The sequence below is a fragment of the Leuresthes tenuis genome, unplaced genomic scaffold, assembly GCF_036924035.1.
Source record: "Leuresthes tenuis unplaced genomic scaffold, fLeuTen1.0.hap1 SCAF_4, whole genome shotgun sequence".
Classification (NCBI taxonomy): domain Eukaryota; kingdom Metazoa; phylum Chordata; class Actinopteri; order Atheriniformes; family Atherinopsidae; genus Leuresthes; species Leuresthes tenuis.
Window position 1 is genome coordinate 1,525,111 of NW_027325358.1, and position 22,994 is coordinate 1,548,104.

A 22,994-nucleotide genomic window follows, 5' to 3' on the forward strand; every position below is an offset into this window, starting at 1 on the left:
CCTGCAAACACCGCACCCAGCAACACCAACTTACCAAAAGACGAGCCCCCAAAGAGCCGCAACAAAAAGGCAAATGCACGGATTAAAAGTTAAAACACATTGTATTAAAGCAGATATTTAAGAGAGAATGAAGTGTGAGTATCCGTGTCAGTGGTGTGTAAATGGGTGGCTGCAGTGGTCTATGAAGAATGCGTGTTGTCTGCATGTCAAAAGTAAGAAACGGCAAAGAAGCCGCTGCGGTGGAAGCCAAGGAGAGAACGAGGCATCGGGGTAGGCGGACCTAAATAGTCTCTGCCCAGCCAGGTGCACCTTATTACTGATCATCACCTGAAAACCAACAAGACGGGGCCCAAAGGTCCCCCCAAGGCCGTAACACAGGACCAGGTGTGCTTCCTTACACCCAGACAGGTACCACCACCAAGGCAGGCGTTGTCCTGCCAACCTACAGGTGCGCCAGAGGGTCCACGTCATTGGAATCATTTTACCTGCATGTAAACAGGTTCATTCCGGTTCAGTATGAACCATTATTCATCAGTAAGATTCTTTAACATCGCAGTTCTGTTAATTCTGTTTCCAGGAGTCAAATGTTCTGGGGAACCAGGAGTCAAATGTTCAGGGGAACCAGAAGTTAAATGTTCTGGAGTTAAATGTTCTGGGGAACCAGGAGTCAAATGTTCAGGGGAACCAGAAGTTAAATGTTCTGGAGTTAAATGTTCTGGGGAACCATAAGTCAAATGTTCTGGGAAACCAGGAGTAACATGTTCTGGAGTCAAATGTTTAGGGGAACCAGAAGTTAAATGTTCTGGAGTTAAATGTTCTGGGGAACCAGAAGTTAAATGTTCTGGAGTTAAATGTTCTGGGGAACCAGGAGTCAAATGTTCTGGAGTAAAATGTTCAGGGGAACCAGAAGTTAAATGTTCTGGAGTTAAATGTTCAGGGGAACCAGGAGTCAAATGTTCTGGGAAACCAGGAGTCAAATGTTCTGGAGTGAAATGTTCTGGGAAACCAGGAGTCAAATGTTCTGGAGTTAAATGTTCTGGGGAACCAGGAGTCAAATGTTCAGTTGAACCAGGAGTCAAATGTTCTGGGGAACCAGAAGTTAAATGTTCTGAGGAACCAGGAGTCAAATGTTCTGGAGAACCAGGAGTTAAATGTTCTGGAGTCAAATGTTCTGGGGAACCAGGAGTCAAATGTTCTGGAGAACCAGGAGTTAAATGTTATGGGGAACCAGGAGTAACATGTTCTGGAGTCAAATGTTCTGGGGAACCAGGAGTTAAATGTTCTGGAGAACCAGGAGTCAAATGTTCTGTGGAACCAGAAGTTAAATGTTCATGGGAACCTAGGAGTAAAATGTTCTGGAGAACCAGGAGTCAAATGTTCTGGGGAACCAGGAGTCAAATGTTCTGGAGAAAAATTTTCAGCGGAACCAGGAGTAAAATGTTCTGGGGAACCAGGAGTAAAATGTTCAGTTGAACCAGGAGTCAAATGTTCTGGGGAACCAGAAGTTAAATGTTCTGAGGAACCAGGAGTCAAATGTTCTGGAGAACCAGGAGTTAAATGTTCTGGAGTCAAATGTTCTGGGGAACCAGGAGTCAAATGTTCTGGAGAACCAGGAGTTAAATGTTCTGGAGAACCAGGAGTTAAATGTTCTGGAGTCAAATGTTCTGGGGAACCAGGAGTCAAATGTTCTGGAGAACCAGGAGTCAAATGTTCTGGAGAACCAGGAGTAACATGTTCTGGAGTCAAATGTTCTGGGGAACCAGGAGTTAAATGTTCTGGGGAACCAGGAGTAAAATGTTCTGGGGAACCAGGAGTCAAATGTTCTGGGGAACCAGGAGTAAAATGGAGCTACTTTAAAAATGTAAATCTCCAAAATAAGATCAACTCCAGGAAGAAAAAAGCAGACATGTCGATATAATAGAAATACTTTTAATTTTATCACAGGCATAATCGTAAACAAGATATTTAAAAATGCAGATTTCATTTTTATTGTCATTCAGACCATTTCACACACTCGCTCACACACAGACTAAACACAAAGAAAAACAAAAGTGACCAAAGATTCTGCCGCGTTAAAATGATCCGCCGTGGGTTTTCCTCCAGAGAACACGCTCCTGACACACATCCACTCAAACAAAGGTTCTGCTGCGTTAAAATGATCCGCCGTGGGTTTTCCTCCAGAGAACACGCTCCTGACACACATCCACTCAAACAAAGGTTCTGCTGCGTTAAAATGATCCGCCGTGGGTTTTCCTCCAGAGAACACGCTGCTGACACACATCCACTCAAACAAAGGTTCTGCATCGGGGGTGGAGCTGTGGTGATGGTGCAGTAGCTTCTACCTGGACAGAGCAGAGATCCTGAGGCAGACAGAAACATCAGTTTATTTTCACACTGAAACCAACCTGTGTGTGTGTGAGTGTGCACGTGTGCGTGCACGGTGACTCACTGTAGCTTGTCCTGCAGCAGCTCCAGCCTCTGCCGATCCACGTAGCGCGAGAACAGGGAGAGCAGGTTGGGCGGGGTGAAGAGGGGGGGGGACAGCGATGAAGACGGGACGCTCAGCAGCTCCCTCGTCACCGAAAACACCAACTCAGTCCTGGGTGGAGGAGCGAGGCCACCGGGGCGAGAAGAAGAAGAAAGACGTGAGGCGGGGAGACAGAAAGGCAGGAAGAACAGAGGAAGACTCAGGCGGCGTACCATCGATTGTCGTCCATGAGCTGACAGTTGGGGTCGGAGCTCTGCATCCTCTCTCCTTCACTCAGGATCAGATACAGCAGGGTCACACCGAACTGGACACAGGAACAGCAAAAACAAGCAGTTCTTCCTTTAAAAGGTTCGTTTCAAAGGTGAAGACGATAAGATGAATCAAGAGAATCCACCTGGTTCTGTAAACAGAGGAGATAACGTACGCCTGCAGGCTGTGTCAGAAGAACAGAACACCAAACCTCCTGTGAAACATGGAGGTCTGAAGGCTACCAAGGCATCCTGGAGAAAAACATCCTGCCCAGAGTCAGAAAGACTCAGGTCCTCCAACAGGACCCAAAGCATGCAGCTGAAAGCACTAAAGAACGGCTGAGAAAAACCCATCAGAGTCCTCTTAAAAGCCTCTGCATGAGCCCAGATCCTGATCCTACTGGAAACCTGGAGCAGTTTGGACCCAACTGAAAGCCAAGTCTGCTTTGTGTTAAAAACGAGAAGGAATTAAACCTTCTAAGGTTATTTCAGAGATAGTTCAACAGCTCAGCCAGCCAGAGAGATCTTAGAGATGCTGGATACAGTCTCCTAAAGAAAACTGCTTAAAGGTCCAGCTGCTGCTGCTGTTTGGAACCGGGTCGGTTCTCCAGAGTCGGACCTGGAACAAACCGCGGTCCAGTTTGTTCAAAGGTGACAGAAGGAGTGGGAGGAGCTTACAGATTAAAGACCTGCTGGACATTTATACGGTGGAACAGCCGGGTTTATCCACAGGATCAACACTTTGGACCCAGGAGAGCAGGAAGTTGGACTCCTGGTTCTCCTGAATCTACAGAGAATAAAAGGTTAAAGTGGTGTGGTCACCTTGTTCTGCAGCACCGTGGACAGCTGGCCCTCGCCGCCTTGGAGCTCCTGCAGCAGGTCGGTGAGGGCGGAGCTCGACAGCGACTGGATGACAGCAGAAAGCGGCTCCACCAACCAGAACAACACCTGAACAGGTGAGCAGAGACAGGCTGCAGGTGAGCACCTCACCTCGTTAAAGTGGACCCATGCAGATCATTCCAGTTCTACCTGGTCCTGCTTGTCCTTCTTCGCCAAGGCGGGGAGGTTGCGGGCGATCGCCATGACAACAGCAGCAGCCTGGGTGGAAGGCAGGAGTGGGAGGAGCCTGGAGACGAGCCGCTTGCCTTTCCTCACCGACATGATCATCACGCACTGCTCATCGCTCACTCTTCAGAAGGGGAGAAGAAACCGTGTGAGTGGCGTGCCGACAGCAGGCAGTGAGAGGTCACCTGTCGCCTCACCTGTCGTCCCACTCCTTCTCCCGCAGGGAGCCGCACAGCTGCTCCGTGTTGGTTTTGTGCTGCTCCAGCAGAGCCTCGCGGTCCTCCTCCGGGGTCTGGACGAAACGCTTCTCGAAGTCTTGAACCTCCAGCAGCAAACTGTACATCTGGACAGGAGCGAAAGAGGAGAAAGGCGTCACGGAGCCGTGCTTAAGAGTCTCCGGCCGCCGGAGTGGAAGCGGCGCCCCCTACCTTCTCCACGGTGTAGAGGATCTGTCGCCTCTTGTTCCACACCTGCTTCTCTCGTTTCTCCTGCAGACAAACAGACTCAGATTAAGCGCCGATGACCTTCAGCTCCGGCTTCAGGTCTCTGGCAGCAACACGAACCTCATCGTCCGAGCGGGTCGTCACCACGGCGTCGATCATCTTTCGGGGGTTGTTGACGCTGGAGACCGTCAGCTTCCCCAAAGACCCCGCGAACTGAACTGTGCAGAAGAAGAACCAGGGGTCAGCGGCACGCCGTGGGGGGGTGCTGCAGCGGCGCCCCGCCCGGACCTACCTGGTCTGTAGGTGTGTTCCACCTTGGCCACCTGCGGGGTGATGAGCTTGGTGGTGTGCTCCTTCTTACTGCTGCTGTCCCGCTCCCTCTCCTGCCGCTTCTCCAGCTTTTCATAATAGTTCTGCACGGATAAACAGGAAGTCAAACACTTCTGGAACCAATCAGTTCAGCTCATTTCGGAATAAATTAAGCCGAGTGTTTCCTGTGCCTCTGAGCAGCGTCTGCAGTTAGTGACAGAGCTGCACATCCAACCGAAGTCCCTGATGTTAGCTACAAAGAGCTTAATGGACCGGTGTAGGAACCAGATCTGCTCGGGGCCCTGCGCCTATTGGCTGGACGTTGGCACGGTAACGTAAGGGAATGTGATTGGTCCGGACTACTGAAGAGGTAAAAAAAAACCAACCTGTTGAAGTCGTTTTCGCGGCTCTTTGTAGGAAACATTTTACTAAGAAATCCAGCATTATCTTTCGAAAAGGACCCCGAGCTCATCTGGTTCTTATGAAATGGGACGCAATGTAGTTTGTAATAAAGTTGGAGTTTCTATTAAATAACCTCATATTGACAAAAAATACTTCATTCATAAAATGTAAATAAACGTAAACCACAGGCTCAGGGCCCCGAGCAGATCTGGTACCTACAGCGGCTCCATCTACTTGAATGCTCCTGCAAAGGCTTCTGTCCCAACTGGGTCCCTCCGTTGGTCCCAGGATTGTCGTCTAGCAGCTCCTACACCACGCCTAAGACAATCCAAACTCTGTTCATGTGTCGTCCCACGATGGTGGAATGACCTACCGAGCGCTACCAGAACAGGGGCGTCCCTGTCTATCTTCAAGAAGCTCCTGAAAACCCAGCTCTTCAGAGAGCATCTCCTATCCCAGCACTTACCTTGTACTTCCCTCCCCCCTCTATCTCTGCACTTTATCTTTCTGCACTTCCTTCTATGCCTGCACCCTATCTCTACTCTGTCCCCTCTGACAGAGTCGGACTCCTGGGTTCCTTCTATGGAGCTTATTGTTAGCTTTTTATAAAGCTGTTATATCTTCATTTGTAAGTCACTTTGGATAAAAGCGTCTGATAAATACATAAATATAAACTCTATGCTTGACCGAATAGTTCATAACACATTGTTCTGCAGTTATTTCAGTTTTACTCTGACTTTAAGGTCAATATTGAGAATCCTGGCACCCAAAAGAAAATCCTCGGTGCAAGTAGGACCCGAAAATTAGCCAAAATTCTACAAGAAAAGGTCACATTTTGTCTAAAGATGGATTTGTCAACCAACATTTCACAATGATGTGGTTGATGATGCGCCTTTGTGACAACATCTGCACTTAAATGAACCAAATAACTGCTAAAACGTGAATAATAAAGTCTTTCTGCACTTCCTTCTATGCCTGCACCCTATCTCTACTCTGTCCCCTCTGACAGAGTCGGACTCCTGGGTTCCTTCTATGTAGCTTATTGTTAGCTTTTTATAAAGCTGTTATATCTTCATTTGTAAGTCACTTTGGATAAAAGCGTCTGATAAATACATAAATATAAACTCTATGCTTGACCGAATAGTTCATAACACATTGTTCTGCAGTTATTTCAGTTTTACTCTGACTTTAAGGTCAATATTGAGAATCCTGGCACCCAAAAGAAAATCCTCGGTGCAAGTAGGACCCGAAAATTAGCCAAAATTCTACAAGAAAAGGTCACATTTTGTCTAAAGATGGATTTGTCAACCAACATTTCACAATGATGTGGTTGATGATGCGCCTTTGTGACAACATCTGCACTTAAATGAACCAAATAACTGCTAAAACGTGAATAATAAAGTCTTTCTGCACTTCCTTCAATGCCTGCACCCTATCTCTACTCTGTCCCCTCTGACAGAGTCGGACTCCTGGGTTCCTTCTATGGAGCTTATTGTTAGCTTTTTATAAAGCTGTTATATCTTCATTTGTAAGTCTCTTTGGATAAAAGCGTCTGATAAATACATAAACAGAACTCAAACACTGCTGCAGATGTGGAAGGAAGGAACTTTAATCTCCATCTGGACTTCCTACGATTACACGAACACGAGTGTCCGATATGCAGAGCATGCATGAGCCAATCAGCTGTTCTGGAAGCTTCCTGATGACGTTTGGACGACATGAGGACAGATCTACAGAACCAGAGAGCTGCAGACAGAACCAGAGAGCTGCAGACAGAACCAAAGAGCTGCAGACAGAACCAGAGAGCTGCAGACAGAACCAGAGAGCTGCAGACAGAACCAGAGAGCTGCAGACAGAACCAGAGAGCTGCAGACAGAACCAGAGAGCTGCAGACAGAACCAAAGAGCTGCAGACAGAACCAAAGAGCTGCAGACAGAACCAGAGAGCTGCAGACAGAACCAGAGAGCTGCAGACAGAACCAGAGAGCTGCAGACAGAACCAGAGAGCTGCAGACAGAACCAGAGAGCTGCAGACAGAACCAGAGAGCTGCAGACAGAACCAGAGAGCTGCAGACAGAACCAGAGAGCTGCAGACAGAACCAAAGAGCTGCAGACAGAACCAAAGAGCTGCAGACAGAACCAGAGAGCTGCAGACAGAACCAGAGAGCTGCAGACAGAACCAGAGAGCTGCAGACAGAACCAGAGAGCTGCAGACAGAACCAGAGAGCTGCAGACAGAACCAGAGAGCTGCAGACAGAACCAGAGAGCTGCAGACAGAACCAGAGAGCTGCAGACAGAACCAGAGAGCTGCAGACAGAACCAGAGAGCTGCAGACAGAACCAGAGAGCTGCAGACAGAACCAGAGAGCTGCAGACAGAACCAAAGAGCTGCAGACAGAACCAGAGAGCTGCAGACAGAACCAAAGAGCTGCAGACAGAACCAGAGAGCTGCAGACAGAACCAAAGAGCTGCAGACAGAACCAGAGAGCTGCAGACAGAACCAAAGAGCTGCAGACAGAACCAGAGAGCTGCAGACAGAACCAGAGAGCTGCAGACAGAACCAGAGAGCTGCAGACAGAACCAGAGAGCTGCAGACAGAACCAGAGAGCTGCAGACAGAACCAGAGAGCTGCAGACAGAACCAGAGAGCTGCAGACAGAACCAGAGAGCTGCAGACAGAACCAGAGAGCTGCAGACAGAACCAGAGAGCTGCAGACAGAACCAGAGAGCTGCAGACAGAACCAGAGAGCTGCAGACAGAACCAGAGAGCTGCAGACAGAACCAAAGAGCTGCAGACAGAACCAGAGAGCTGCAGACAGAACCAAAGAGCTGCAGACAGAACCAGAGAGCTGCAGACAGAACCAGAGAGCTGCAGACAGAACCAGAGAGCTGCAGACAGAACCAGAGAGCTGCAGACAGAACCAGAGAGCTGCAGACAGAACCAGAGAGCTGCAGACAGAACCAGAGAGCTGCAGACAGAACCAAAGAGCTGCAGACAGAACCAAAGAGCTGCAGACAGAACCAGAGAGCTGCAGACAGAACCAGAGAGCTGCAGACAGAACCAGAGAGCTGCAGACAGAACCAGAGAGCTGCAGACAGAACCAAAGAGCTGCAGACAGAACCAGAGAGCTGCAGACAGAACCAAAGAGCTGCAGACAGAACCAGAGAGCTGCAGACAGAACCAGAGAGCTGCAGACAGAACCAGAGAGCTGCAGACAGAACCAAAGAGCTGCAGACAGAACCAAAGAGCTGCAGACAGAACCAGAGAGCTGCAGACAGAACCAAAGAGCTGCAGACAGAACCAAAGAGCTGCAGACAGAACCAGAGAGCTGCAGACAGAACCAAAGAGCTGCAGACAGAACCAAAGAGCTGCAGACAGAACCAAAGAGCTGCAGACAGAACCAGAGAGCTGCAGACAGAACCAAAGAGCTGCAGACAGAACCAAAGAGCTGCAGACAGAACCAAAGAGCTGAAGACAGAACCAGAGAGCTGCAGACAGAACCAAAGAGCTGCAGACAGAACCAAAGAGCTGCAGACAGAACCAGAGAGCTGCAGACAGAACCAGAGAGCTGCAGACAGAACCAAAGAGCTGCAGACAGAACCAGAGAGCTGCAGACAGAACCAGAGAGCTGCAGACAGAACCAGAGAGCTGCAGACAGAACCAAAGAGCTGCAGACAGAACCAAAGAGCTGCAGACAGAACCAGAGAGCTGCAGACAGAACCAGAGAGCTGGTTCCATCAGCTGCTGGTTGAACCAGGAACAGATCCTATGCAGAGTTACTGAAGCGTCTGAAAGCAGACGGTCCGATGGTGGGTCCAACACGGTCCGGCACCAACCGGCACCGGCTGTTTCCTGCAGCTTTGAGTCATTTAAACAGAGCCCTGTTAGAAGCTCTTTACTCTCAGCTCTGAGTTTATCTGGATCAGCAGTTTGGTTCTGATGGGAAGAAGCAGGAATGCAGCTCAGAGTGGATGGAAGCAGAGTTCTGCTCCCAGAGGAGGAAGAAACTCTCAGCTGCAGGTGAGCTTTGTGTAACATGGCAGAGTTAATAAAAAAAACTCATCTTTGTTAAACAGATTTTTTTGCTGAAGAACATGTTTTTTCTTCTCCTTTGTTCAGAAAAACTAACCTGGTAGTAGTAGTCATCCAGGTACGGGTCGGTGCTCTGCAGCTGCATCATCTGGATCTTGGTGACCCACTCCTTCTCCTTCTGAGTCATCAGGTTGCTGTAGGGGTCCCTGCTGCGCCGGTCCCCCCCGGTCCTGACACGCTCTCTACAGGAAGGAAAAAGTCACAAAGGCTCCTCAACGGGATTTTCAAAGATTACCGACGGCTGAATCGGGAACTTGCAGCACGTCCTCACCCTCCTCGGCTCTGCATGCGCTGGGTCAGCAGGCGGCGGTGCTGCGGGTGGAGGTGCGTAGTGTTGTGGCGGATCGGAGGTGCGTGGTTAGGGGGGCCGTGAGGCAGCCCCATCCTGTGGCCGTGGGGAGGAGGGCCTCCGAAGAAGGGCCTGAAACCTCCGCCCGGTAGCAAAGGAGGAGCAGGGCCGCGGGGAAACCCCGCCACCTGCAGACAAACGGACCGCCGTTCAGAGACCAGAGGCATTCTCTGCAGAACAACTGCAAGAATTCCATGTTTCAAAGGCTTTTATATCAAGTTTATATCAAGTTTATGCAAACAGTTTGCAGCGTTGAACCTTCTTTTTCAAGACCTTAACTGCAAGAATTCCATGTTTCAAAGGCTTTTATAGGAGATTATATCAAGTTTATATCAAGTTTATGCAAACAACCTTCTTTTTCAAGACCTTAACTGCAAGAATTTCATGTTTCAAAGGCTTTTATAGGAGATTATATCAAGTTTATGCAAACAGTCCATTATTTGCAGCGCTGAACCTTCTTTTTCAAGACCTTTGCTGCTCGCCCCGGCTGTCGATCAACCTCATTGTTGCATAATCAATGCTCTGAGTTGGTCAGAACTGATGTTATTAGCTCCGATTAGCTCCATCCTGCTGAAATTGTGCTTCACATTAACCAAAATGTTCTCAGGAGAAGCTGCTGGATGAGGAGCAACGGTACCGCTCAGACAGTCATTGTTCTGGATGCCCCAAACGATCAGAGAGGGCTCCATCAGAGCAAACTGAACTCATTCATCTACGTCACGTCGTTTGACCCATTTACACATCTGAGAAGCAGCATCTCTGCGATCTAAATGGAGCTTTTCACCTCTGGTACCAACCTGAGAGTTGAGCAGCTGGGCGCGTTGAATCTGAGACAGAACTGGACCGACTCTGGGAGGAAATGGACCGCGACACAGTGGAGAGTTCTGCAAAGACAGCACCAAAGGTTAAAACTTCTGTACGACCCGACTCCCAGAATCTGCAGGAGTGGGGGGGGGGGGACTCACAGCTAGATTGAGGAGGGTGTTGGGTGACAGGCGCTCGGGGAAAGGAGTGGGGTACCGGTGCTGGACCGGGGCTCTCACATGAACCGCCGTGGGATGGTGGATCTACACACAGAGAACAGACTTAAGAAACTACAGCACTGATTACTAAACTAAACTAACTAACTAACTAACTAACTAACCCACTAACTAACTAACAGCAGACGCAGGGAGACTTCTGTTCATACAGATGTTCACTGGATCCTTAAAAGCAGTAAGAGGGAGCAGGTGGACAGACTCACCTGATGGTTCAAAGCGTGGCTCATCGGCTGTTTGGGCGGAGTCCCGATAGGCACCGCCCTCACCGGCGGGGAGCCAATCACAGGGGAGGAAGAGCGTGGGGGTGGGACCCTCTCAGACAGGTCCCGGCCTTCATCGATCCTGCCCTGAGCCGGTCGTTTGGGAAGCCCCACCTCTTTGATTATAGACATGAGCGGACTGTCCTGAGGAGGAAGAAGAAAGAAAACTTGGATTTGTTAGAAAACTCCAGAGTTCTGTGAGCGCATCATCCTCCGAGCAGGTGGATCAGCTGACAAAGAGAAGTCAGGTAAACTCAGCCAACCTTCAGCCAGCCTTCAGCCTGCCTACAGCCAGCCTACAGCCAGCCTACAGCCAGCCTACAGCCCGCCTTCAGCCAGCCTACAGCCCGCCTACAGCCCGCCTACAGCCCGCCTTCAGCCCGCCTTCAGCCCGCCTTCAGCCAGCCTACAGCCAGCCTTCAGCCAGCCTACAGCCAGCCTACAGCCCGCCTTCAGCCAGCCTACAGCCAGCCTACAGCCAGCCTTCAGCCTGCCTACAGCCCGCCTTCAGCCCGCCTACAGCCAGCCTACAGCCCGCCTACAGCCTGCCTACAGCCAGCCTACAGCCAGCCTACAGCCCGCCTACAGCCCGCCTACAGCCCGCCTACAGCCCGCCTACAGCCAGCCTACAGCCCGCCTTCAGCCAGCCTACAGCCAGCCTACAGCCAGCCTTCAGCCAGCCTACAGCCAGCCTACAGCCAGCCTACAGCCAGCCTACAGCCAGCCTACAGCCAGCCTTCAGCCAGCCTTCAGCCAGCCTACAGCCCGCCTTCAGCCAGCCTACAGCCAGCCTTCAGCCCGCCTACAGACCGCCTACAGCCCGCCTACAGCCCGCCTACAGCCAGCCTTCAGCCAGCCTACAGCCAGCCTACAGCCAGCCTTCAGCCAGCCTACAGCCAGCCTACAGCCAGCCTACAGCCAGCCTACAGCCAGCCTTCAGCCCGCCTACAGCCAGCCTTCAGCCAGCCTTCAGCCAGCCTTCAGCCCGCCTACAGACCGCCTACAGACCGCCTACAGCCCGCCTACAGCCAGCCTACAGCCCGCCTACAGCCAGCCTACAGCCAGCCTTCAGCCAGCCTACAGCCAGCCTACAGCCAGCCTACAGCCAGCCTACAGCCAGCCTTCAGCCAGCCTTCAGCCCGCCTTCAGCCAGCCTTCAGCCAGCCTTCAGCCAGCCTTCAGCCCGCCTACAGACCGCCTACAGACCGCCTACAGCCCGCCTACAGCCAGCCTACAGCCCGCCTTCAGCCAGCCTACAGCCCGCCTACAGCCCGCCTTCAGCCAGCCTACAGCCAGCCTTCAGCCAGCCTTCAGCCAGCCTTCAGCCAGCCTTCAGCCAGCCTTCAGCCAGCCTACAGCCAGCCTACAGCCAGCCTTCAGCCCGCCTACAGCCCGCCTACAGCCCGCCTTCAGCCAGCCTTCAGCCAGCCTTCAGTCCGCCTACAGCCAGCCTACAGCCAGCCTACAGCCAGCCTTCAGCCAGCCTTCAGTCCGCCTACAGCCCGCCTTCAGCCCGCCTTCAGCCCGCCTTCAGCCAGCCTTCAGCCACAGTTTAACTGCATCACAGGCAGTGAGCTCCAGTCTTCTCTTCTCGATGAGCTGAGAGCAAACACAGCTGCATCTGACGTCTCAGCCAAAGCACTTTAAGAGCTTCCAGCTGAACATTTCTGTTCATTATTACAGACTCTGTTGGCTACTACTGAAAACTGTCCCTGTTCAACTTTAAATATCCTGGAACCAGACCCGATCATATCCTGCAGCTGAGACTGAGTTCTATCAGACTAAAATGAAGTCAAACAATGGGGAAAAACACGGAAAACAAACAGCACAGCAACCAATAAATAAGACTTAGCAAAGGGGAGTCATATCATGGTGAGTTGGGGATGTGACCCACCTCCATATGTGTGACCAGTCCGGGGGTAACACTGACCGGCCCAAAACCCATACTGTTCTCCCAGATACTGTGAGAGTTCATCTAAGAGAGGAAGTGAGAAAATGCAGCTCAGACAGCCGATCGCACCCTTTATTACCACATAAAGACACAATCTGGTATTTTCTCTCTGCACAAACTAAAACGGACTCACAGAACAGGTATCTTTGAATAGAGAGACTCACCTGGCCCACAGGAGCGGCGCCTCTGCGCAGCATGTGCTGCTGCTGTTGGTAGCTGAGCATGGACGAGGGAGGAAGGCCTGAAACGAAGCAGAGCGAGACGTGTTGAAGCCATACGACCACAGACCCACAGAAACCCAGCGAGGGAACGCTTTCAGGGTGTTGTGATGAGAAGAATCAAGATAACAACAATTTAATCCTCTTTGTTCTTATTTCATCACTATTATGGCAAAAGCCAGATATCCAGAAATTTTCCCCTCAGGTCAACACTTTCATATTGGAATTGAGCTGGCCTGGAACACACCTGAAACACACCTGAGGAACCACACACACACCTGGAACACACCTGGAACACACCTGAGGAACCACACACACCTGGAACACACCTGAGGAACCACACACACACACCTGAGGAACCACACACACCTGTCCCAGACCTGAGGAACCACACACACCTGGAACCACACACACCTGAGGAACCACATACACACCTGTCCCAGACCTGAGGAACCACACACACCTGGAACACACCTGGAACACACCTGAAACACACCTGAAACACACCTGAAACCACACACACACACCTGGAACACACCTGGAACACACCTGAGGAACCACACACACCTGTCCCAGACCTGAGGAACCACAAACACCTGGAACCACACACACCTGAGGAACCACATACACACCTGAGGAACCACACACACACACCTGAGGAACCACACACACACCTGAAACCACACACACACACACCTGGAACACACCTGAGGAACCACACACACACCTGTCCCACACCTGAGGAACCACACACACACACACCTGTCCCAGACCTGAGGAACCACAAACACCTGGAACACACCTGAGGAACCACACACACCTGGAACACACCTGAGGAACCACACACACACCTGAAACCACACACACACACCTGGAACACACCTGAGGAACTACACACACACCTGGAACACACCTGAGGAACCACACACACACCTGAAACACACCTGTCCCACACCTGAGGAACCACACACACACCTGAAACACACCTGGAACACACCTGAGGAACCACACACACACCTGTCCCACACCTGAGGAACCACACACACACCTGGAACACACCTGAGGAACCACACACACACCTGTCCCAGACCTGAGGAACCACAAACACCTGGAACACACCTGAGGAACCACACACACACCTGAAACCACACACACACACCTGGAACACACCTGAGGAACCACACACACCTGTCCCACACCTGAGGAACCACACACACACCTGTCCCACACCTGAGGAACCACACACACACACACCTGTCCCAGACCTGAGGAACCACACACACCTGGAACACACCTGAGGAACCACACACACCTGGAACACACCTGAGGAACTACACACACACCTGGAACACACCTGAGGAACCACACACACACCTGAAACACACCTGTCCCACACCTGAGGAACCACACACACACCTGAAACACACCTGGAACACACCTGAGGAACCACACACACACCTGTCCCACACCTGAGGAACCACACACACACCTGAAACACACCTGGAACACACCTGAGGAACCACACACACACCTGTCCCAGACCTGAGGAACCACAAACACCTGGAACACACCTGAGGAACCACACACACACCTGAAACCACACACACACACCTGGAACACACCTGAGGAACCACACACACCTGTCCCACACCTGAGGAACCACACACACACCTGTCCCACACCTGAGGAACCACACACACACCTGTCCCACACCTGAGGAACCACACACACACCTGAGGAACCACACACACACCTGTCCCACACCTGAGGAACCACACACACACCTGAGGAACCACACACACACACCTGAAACCACACACACACACCTGTCCCAGACCTGAGGAACCACAAACACCTGGAACACACCTGAGGAACCACAAACACCTGGAACACACCTGAGGAACCACACACACCTGTCCCACACCTGAGGAACCACACACACCTGTCCCACACCTGAGGAACCACACACACACCTGAAACACACCTGGAACACACCTGAGGAACCACACACACCTGTCCCACACCTGAGGAACCACACACACCTGTCCCACACCTGAGGAACCACAAACACCTGGAACACACCTGAGGAACCACAAACACCTGGAACACACCTGAGGAACCACACACACCTGTCCCACACCTGAGGAACCACACACACCTGTCCCACACCTGAGGAACCACACACACACCTGAAACACACCTGGAACACACCTGAGGAACCACACACACCTGTCCCACACCTGAGGAACCACACACACACCTGAAACACACCTGGAACACACCTGAGGAACCACACACACCTGTCCCACACCTGAGGAACCACACACACCTGTCCCACACCTGAGGAACCACACACACACCTGAGCAACCACACACACACACACACCTGTCCCACACCTGGAACACACCTGAGGAACCACACACACCTGGAACACACCTGAGGAACCACACACACACCTGAGGAACCACACACACACCTGTCCCACACCTGGAACACACCTGAGGAACCACACACACCTGGAACACACCTGAGGAACCACACACACCTGGAACACACCTGAGGAACCACACACACACACACACACACCTGTCCCACACCTGGAACACACCTGAGGAACCACACACACACCTGAGGAACCACACACACACACCTGAGGAACCACACACACACACCTGAGGAACCACACACACACACCTGTCCCAGACCTGAGGAACTACAAACACCTGGAACACACCTGAGGAACCACACACACCTGGAACACACCTGAGGAACCACACACACCTGGAACACACCTGAGGAACCACACACACCTGGAACACACCTGAGGAACCACACACACACCTGAGGAACCACACACACACACCTGTCCCACACCTGGAACACACCTGTCCCACACATTATGGAGGACTCTGTAAGCACACCCATTGCTGCTTTCAGTGACATCGCTGTTCTGATTCGGGATGACATCACACTCACCTGCAGCGGAGGGCCCAGGAGGCAGCTGGTGCCGGGGGGGCCGGGGATGTGGGATGGAAGTGGGCTGTGGCAGGACTCTGGGTGGGTCCAGCCCCGACAGGGCGGCCAGGCTGGACGATGGACCGGGCTTCTCGGCCGCTCCGACCCCAGCGATGGCTGGGTCGGCCTCCAGGATGAAACGGGCCAGGGCCTCAGCCAGGTCACCTTCACCCGCTCGCTCCTCTGCATCTGAAATCACGGTTCACTGACTTCAAACCATCCCCTTTTCCTACATTCTGCCTTCATTAGACACTTCAGAGCCAACAGCAGAAGAAGACAAACAGGATGCATGCGCCTCTGATGACATCACTGACCTTGTGGAGGCAGTCCAGAGGAGGAGAGGCTGAGAGAAGCGAGGGAAGATGGGAGGCGACCCTCAGAGGACGGGAGGCGTGTGGAGGACGAGTCCTCAGCTTCTTCTAAATCCAGTTCTCCTCCCAGCCCCCCTCCTCCCAGGCTAAGCCCCGCCCCTAAGCCATCGCGCTCGTCGAGCTCAGCGAGGCGCTTGTGCTCCTCCTGCCAGTCGTCATCTGGAAGAGGAGAGAAGCCAGAATGAGTCGCCTCAGCAGCAGTTTCATCACGTTATGCTTATCTGGTTTATAACTCTGAAGTAATGATCTGTTCACAAAGGGTGACCAGCGAGGAGAGAACAAGTCGTCAACATCACAATAAGCCTCTTAAATATGCAGAAAGCTTCATTCTTCAGCCTCTGAACAAACCAACATGATATAAACACCCTATCAGGGCGTCTGAAGGCTGTGGAAATGTTCTGCTGTCAGCTGCACTGAGGAGCATGCATCTTCCATCCAGCAGCAGCCTCAGAGGATATAAGAGCCCAGTGGATAAACTATATCTGAGGCTAATGTTCCAGCAGAGTTAGCTAAAGACTGTGAATGTGCAGCAGACACTTTTCATCCCACTGTTTCAACAACTTGGTCCAGTTCAACGCTGGACTGAAGGAACTGAGCCACAAAGAGGATCAGTTCCAGCTCTCAGAGCCTGAACTTCAGAGCAGGGAAATGGAAGCATCTGAGAAATAACTCCTCATGGTTTATTTACTGATTTATTTCTTCCTTTAGTAGCAGCTAACGCTAACAGCTTAGCTAATGAAATAACTCCTCATGGTTTATTTATTGATTTATTTCTTCCTTTAGCAGCAGCTAACGCTAACAGTTTAGCTAATGAAATAACTCCTCATGGTTTATTTACTGATTTATTTCTTCCTTTAGCAGCAGCTAACGCTAACAGCTTAGCTAATGCAGAAATAACTCCTCATGGTTTATTTACTGATTTATTTCTTCCTTTAGCAGCAGCTAACGCTAACAGCTTAGCTAATGAAGAAATAACTCCTCATGGTTTATTTACTGATTTATTTCTTCCTTTAGCAGCAGCTAACGCTAACAGCTTAGCTAATGAAGAAATAACTCCTCATGGTTTATTTACTGATTTATTTCTTCCTTTAGCAGCAGCTAACGCTAACAGCTTAGCTAATGCAGAAATAACTCCTCATGGTTTATTTACTGATTTATTTCTTCCTTTAGCAGCAGCTAACGCTAACAGCTTAGCTAATGAAATAACTCCTCATGGTTTATTTACTGATTTATTTCTTCCTTTAGCAGCAGCTAACGCTAACAGCTTAGCTAATGCAGAAATAACTCCTCATGGTTTATTTACTGATTTATTTATACTTTAGCAGCAGCTAACGCTAACAGCTTAGCTAATGAAATAACTCCTCATGGTTTATTTATTGATTTAGTTCTTCCTTTAGCAGCAGCTAACGCTAACAGCTTAGCTAATGAAGATGACGAACACCAACTTCTAAGGAGTTACTGCTGTTCCTTTCTGAAATATGAACATTATTGTTCCCATATTACTTTGTTAGCTGAAGCTAACGCTAACAGTTTAGCTAATGAAATAACTCCTCATGGTTTATTTACTGATTTACTTATACTTTAGCAGCAGCTAACGCTAACAGCTTAGCTAATGAAATAACTCCCCATGGTTTATTTACTGATTTATTTCTTCCTTTAGCAGCAGCTAACGCTAACAGCTTAGCTAATGAAGTAACTCCTCATGGTTTATTTCCTGATTTATTTCTTCCTTTAGCAGCAGCTAACGCTAACAGCTTAGCTAATGAAGTAACTCCTCATGGTTTATTTCCTGATTTATTTCTTCCTTTAGCAGCAGCTAACGCTAACAGCTTAGCTAATGAAATAACTCCTCATGGTTTATTTACTGATTTATTTCTTCCTTTAGCAGCAGCTAACGCTAACAGCTTAGCTAATGAAGTAACTCCTCATGGTTTATTTCCTGATTTATTTCTTCCTTTAGCAGCAGCTAACGCTAACAGCTTAGCTAATGAAGTAACTCCTCATGGTTTATTTCCTGATTTATTTCTTCCTTTAGCAGCAGCTAACGCTAACAGCTTAGCTAATGAAATAACTCCTCATGGTTTATTTACCGATTTATTTCTTCCTTTAGCAGCAGCTAACGCTAACAGCTTAGCTAATGAAATAACTCCCCATGGTTTATTTACTGATTTATTTCTTCCTTTAGCAGCAGCTAACGCTAACAGCTTAGCTAATGAAATAACTCCCCATGGTTTATTTACTGATTTATTTCTTCCTTTAGCAGCAGCTAATGCTAACAGCTTAGCTAATGAAATAACTCCTCATGGTTTATTTACTGATTTATTTCTTCCTCTAGCAGCAGCTAACGCTAACAGCTTAGCTAATGCAGAAATAACTCCTCATGGTTTATTTACTGATTTATTTATACTTTAGCAGCAGCTAACGCTAACAGCTTAGCTAATGAAATAACTCCTCATGGTTTATTTACTGATTTATTTCTTCCTTTAGCAGCAGCTAACGCTAACAGCTTAGCTAATGAAATAACTCCTCATGGTTTATTTACTGATTTATTTCTTCCTTTAGCAGCAGCTAACGCTAACAGCTTAGCTAATAAAGATGACGTACACCAACTTCTAAGGAGTTACTGCTGCTCCTTTCTGAAAGATGAACATTATTGTTCCCACATTACTTTGTTAGCTGAGGCTAACGCTAACAGCTTAGCTAATGAAGATGACGTACACCAACTTCTAAGGAGTTACTGCTGCTCCTTTCTGAAAGATGAACATTATTGTTCCCACATTACTTTGTTAGCTGAAGCTAATGCTAACAGCTTAGCTAATGAAGATGACGTACACCAACTTCTAAGGAGTTACTGCTGTTCCTTTCTGAAAGATGAACATTATTGTTCCCACATTACTTTGTTAGCTGAAGCTTTCTAGCTGAACGGTTCCGTTCTGTAACTCAGACAACCTGCAGCTGTGTTTAAGGTGTGTTTCCAACACAACACCGGTCCTCTCCTCACTCTCGCTGCTGCATTGAAAGGTCTCCGGTACACATGCATTACTCAGAGGCTTGGTTCAGATAGGAAAGCACTGTTTATTAGCATCTGTTGCTAACTAACAGCTAACCTGCTGAAGTGGAACCGCTGAGCTTAAACCAACAGATATTCTGACCAAAGTCTGTCTCATACGACTCAATAAGACCCCAGAAAACTGTCAAATTGTTTAAAAGGTCAGAATATGTCACCTTTAAACTAACTGCTTTTATTTAGTCATGCAGGGGGGGTCCAGGATGCATCTCAGTGGAGGGTGTGGCCCATGTGAGCCTTTTGAAGCACCTTTTCCAGGTGAGTTGGCCTGAATTACCTTGTTTTTGCATCATTTTTAGTGACTGTAGGACTGTTTATCTGCTGAATCTGTTGGTGTGTCTTGTCCTACCTGCACCTCTGGCCCCCTCTATACTTTAATTACCCCCCACCTGAACCAGGGTTTGAACTCCCGCCCGCTATGACTCTGGAGTGACTCTGGGATCACTGTGTGGCCTCCTGGAGGAATCAGGGGCCCAACTGGATGAAACTGATGATTATAGGGAATTATTCACTGAGTCTGGTCCATTTTTTCTTCAGCACAAGTTTCTTCTGTTCACCTTGAGGAGTTTAATCACGTAAAGTTGCTGCTTTAACATTAAAAAACACGACTGTACTGCAGCAGCTCCTCTTACTTTATGCCTGAGATGCTTCGTTAAGCTTCAAATCTTTAAAAGCCTCCATAAAAGGTTCAGCCTGCAAGGAACAGGTCATAGCAGACTGAACCTTTTATGGAGCAGCCATGAGCTGTCAGAGCGATTTATTGTATCAGTAATTCAATGTAAAGTCTGAACTTAAACATGCTTTTTATTCAAAGCTTTATTCTAAGACCAACATCTTGCTTGTTAGTGTGACCCATGTGATGCAGGTTTGCATTTCATTCTTTCCTGAAACTCTGCAAACGTGCACAAGGGGAAGTCCCAAAAAGCTAAATCTGAATTCTTTACGCCTCACACAGTCAACCTGTTACTGTGAAACTCAACACACAAGGATAAAAACTGCAGGCAGAACAGACTGAGCCTCACCGATGGCCCCGTCCCCAAACGTGTCATCGTTGAACTGATCGATCTCATCTTCCTCCTCTACCTTTCCATTGTCTTCCTCCTCCAGCGTACAGTCGTCATCCAGGGACTGAAAGCAGAGCAGAGTCGGAGGAAAAAACATTTCACTTGATGACATTTAGATAGATTTTCAGAGCCTTTAAGTCTTTAACTGTGTAATCGGTCCAGTTAGTGGGAGCAGCTCAGAGCATCAACCTTCAGAGAGACATATTACATCTGCTCTGGGTTTTTTCTTTGGTCTTTTCCCAGTCATCACCTCTGAGGTGTGAGAGAAGTAAACGACAAACTATTCTTTGTTTCCTTCTGCCAACACTTAAAGCCGTTCTGACTCTGAGGAAACCAGGTGATGCAGAGTTCCAGCTGTTATTTTGTCCCATTCTTCCTGCAAACAGGTCTGAATACCAATAATGACCAAATTACACCAAATAATGATCAAAATATACCAAATAATGACCGAATTACACCAAATAATGATCGAATTACACCAAACAATGTCCGAATTACACCAAATAATGTCCGAATTACACCAAATAATGATCAAAATATACCAAATAATGACCGAATTACACCAAATAATGACCAAATTATACCAAATAATGATAAAATATACCAAATAATGACCAAATATACCAAATAATGACCGAATTACACCAAATAATGACCAAATAATGACCAAATTATACCAAATAATGACCAAATTATACCAAATAATGACCAAACACTTTGTTTCCTTCTGCCAACACTTAAAGCCGCTCTGACTCTGAGGAAACCAGGTGATGCAGAGTTCCAGCTGTTATTTTGTCCCATTCTTCCTTAAACAGGTCTTAAGGTGTGTAGCAGTGCGGGGGGGTGGTTGTTTCTCTGCTGGGGACAGGTCAGGACTGCAGGCAGCCAGTCCAGCACCCGTACCTCTTCTTCCTCAGCCAGGCCTTTGGAATGTGGCAGAATGTGGTTTTCCATGGTCTGCTTGAACAATGCTGGGACGTCCCAGGAAAAGATGTGGCCTTGAAGGCAGCATATGTTGCTGTAAAATCTCAGTGAGCTTTTCTGCATTAATGCTGCCGTCACAGAAGTGGAAATGAGCTTTGCCCCCTGATCCAACCCCATACCATCACAGAGCCTGGCTGCAGGGACTGGCTGCTGACAGCAGGCTGGATGCTGCTTTTGCTCTTTGCTCCATTTCTTCCAGCAAAGATGTGGAATACTGATGGGTCTGACCACAGCACACGTTTCCACCGTGTGACGGTCCATCCCAGACGCCTCCGAGCCCAGAGAAGTGGACGCCGCCTCTGGACGAGGTTAACATCAGGCTTCTTTTCTGCACAGTAAAGCTTGTGAATGGAACTCTGTATTGTGGTGCTTGACAAAGGTTTCCACAGTAATCCCTTGTCCATGTGCTTCTATCAGCTGCTGATGAATGACGGTTCTTGATGCAGCGTCTGAGGGGTCAGAGGTCACGGGGTCCAGCTTAGGCTTGCTCCCTCGTCCTTTACACTGAAACTCCTCCAGATTCCTTTAATGCTTTAATGATATTCTGCTCTGTAGAGGCAGAAATATGCAGATCCCTTCCAGTCTTTCTAAACTCCTTCATTATTTCCTCATATTTGTGGACAAACTGGAGATCCTCTGAACATCTCAGCCTGTCATGGAGGCTTCTGGACCAACTCACCTGATTGAATCACATTATTATGTGGACTTCATCTCGAGCCTTAAATGACCCCCATCCCAACTGTTTTTCTTTTTAATTTGTTGCAGCTTGACGTGTAAAATCTGATGCATATTAACAACTCAAATGAACTCGTGGAGAAAAACAAAAGACGTCTTCTTGGGTTTAAACCGTCTGTATTGTAATTAAAGTCAAATTCAGCCCAATAATCATTGTGTAACACAACAGTTAACATTTATAGAGGTGTAAATACGTATGTTTCATCAATAATTACCCTAAAACGACCACGTAATTTGCATAACGCAGTCATGACGGAGCATGGATTCCTGCTGGGAGAAACAGAAAAACGCGGGCCGTGAACATCCCAACATCTTTTAACGCATCCGCTCTCTGAACAACCAAGAATCAATCACATTAAAATATTCTGAGAATCCCCCGCGACCCTCACACACCCTGCAGGCAGCCACAGGACCAGCTAGCTTCGATGCTAACGCTGACGTTACATCACGTAGGACCCACGTCGATGCAGAACTGCGTCTCTGCAACGGCCGAAAAAGGCGATGGCGGGTTAACTAACACACTCTGGCCATTTATAGCAGAGGTTTATTCATCAAACAGCCCGTTCATGGAGGTTATCGGAGGCGCGACGCGGTCACCCTCCCACCGGGCTCATGGAACCAGGCGAGCGGGCTGCTTCACAGGCCGCCAACCGCACAGAAATCTGGCAGTGGCGTAAACAAAAGCTAACTCTGGGCTCACAAAGCGGCCGCAGACTGAAATAAGTCCGAACTTTCTGTAAAATGCGTGATTTCAGCCCCAGGAGGAGCGCGCGCGGGCTTTTAGAGGACAATACTCACCTGAAATCGAAACATCTATCTTCAGGCTGACGGGAAAAGAAGTGCATCGGGAGCGAGGCGCGCAAATGACGCAGCAGGGACGTCGTCCACTTGAAC

General features: G+C 49.0%; 1 protein-coding gene across 1 annotated transcript; it reads right to left on the reverse strand.

Annotated features, from left to right (window-relative positions):
• Positions 1 to 1,915: 1,915 nt before the first annotated feature.
• patl1 (PAT1 homolog 1, processing body mRNA decay factor) lies at positions 1,916 to 22,993 on the reverse strand. The gene is made up of 20 exons (XM_072384060.1): positions 22,899 to 22,993; positions 20,340 to 20,445; positions 16,194 to 16,409; positions 15,841 to 16,068; positions 12,810 to 12,886; positions 12,589 to 12,669; positions 10,638 to 10,838; positions 10,360 to 10,461; positions 10,192 to 10,278; positions 9,317 to 9,522; positions 9,083 to 9,227; positions 4,537 to 4,657; positions 4,365 to 4,462; positions 4,230 to 4,289; positions 3,999 to 4,144; positions 3,766 to 3,925; positions 3,559 to 3,684; positions 2,701 to 2,792; positions 2,450 to 2,599; positions 1,916 to 2,360 (listed from the first exon to the last, which is right to left on the reverse strand). The coding sequence occupies exons 1-20, from the start codon at positions 22,911 to 22,913 to the stop codon at positions 2,339 to 2,341; spliced, it is 2,439 nt and encodes an 812-aa protein (XP_072240161.1). The 5' UTR covers positions 22,914 to 22,993; the 3' UTR covers positions 1,916 to 2,338.
• Position 22,994: the final 1 nt, after the last annotated feature.

Excerpts from the sequence above, each read along its gene's own strand:
- patl1 (XM_072384060.1), bottom strand. Across the intron at positions 4,658-9,082 it reads TGGATGACTACTACTACCAG|AACTATTATGAAAAGCTGGA; the intron begins GTTAGTTTTTCT and ends TTATCCGTGCAG. Across the intron at positions 4,463-4,536 it reads GGAACACACCTACAGACCAG|TTCAGTTCGCGGGGTCTTTG; the intron begins GTAGGTCCGGGC and ends TCTTCTGCACAG.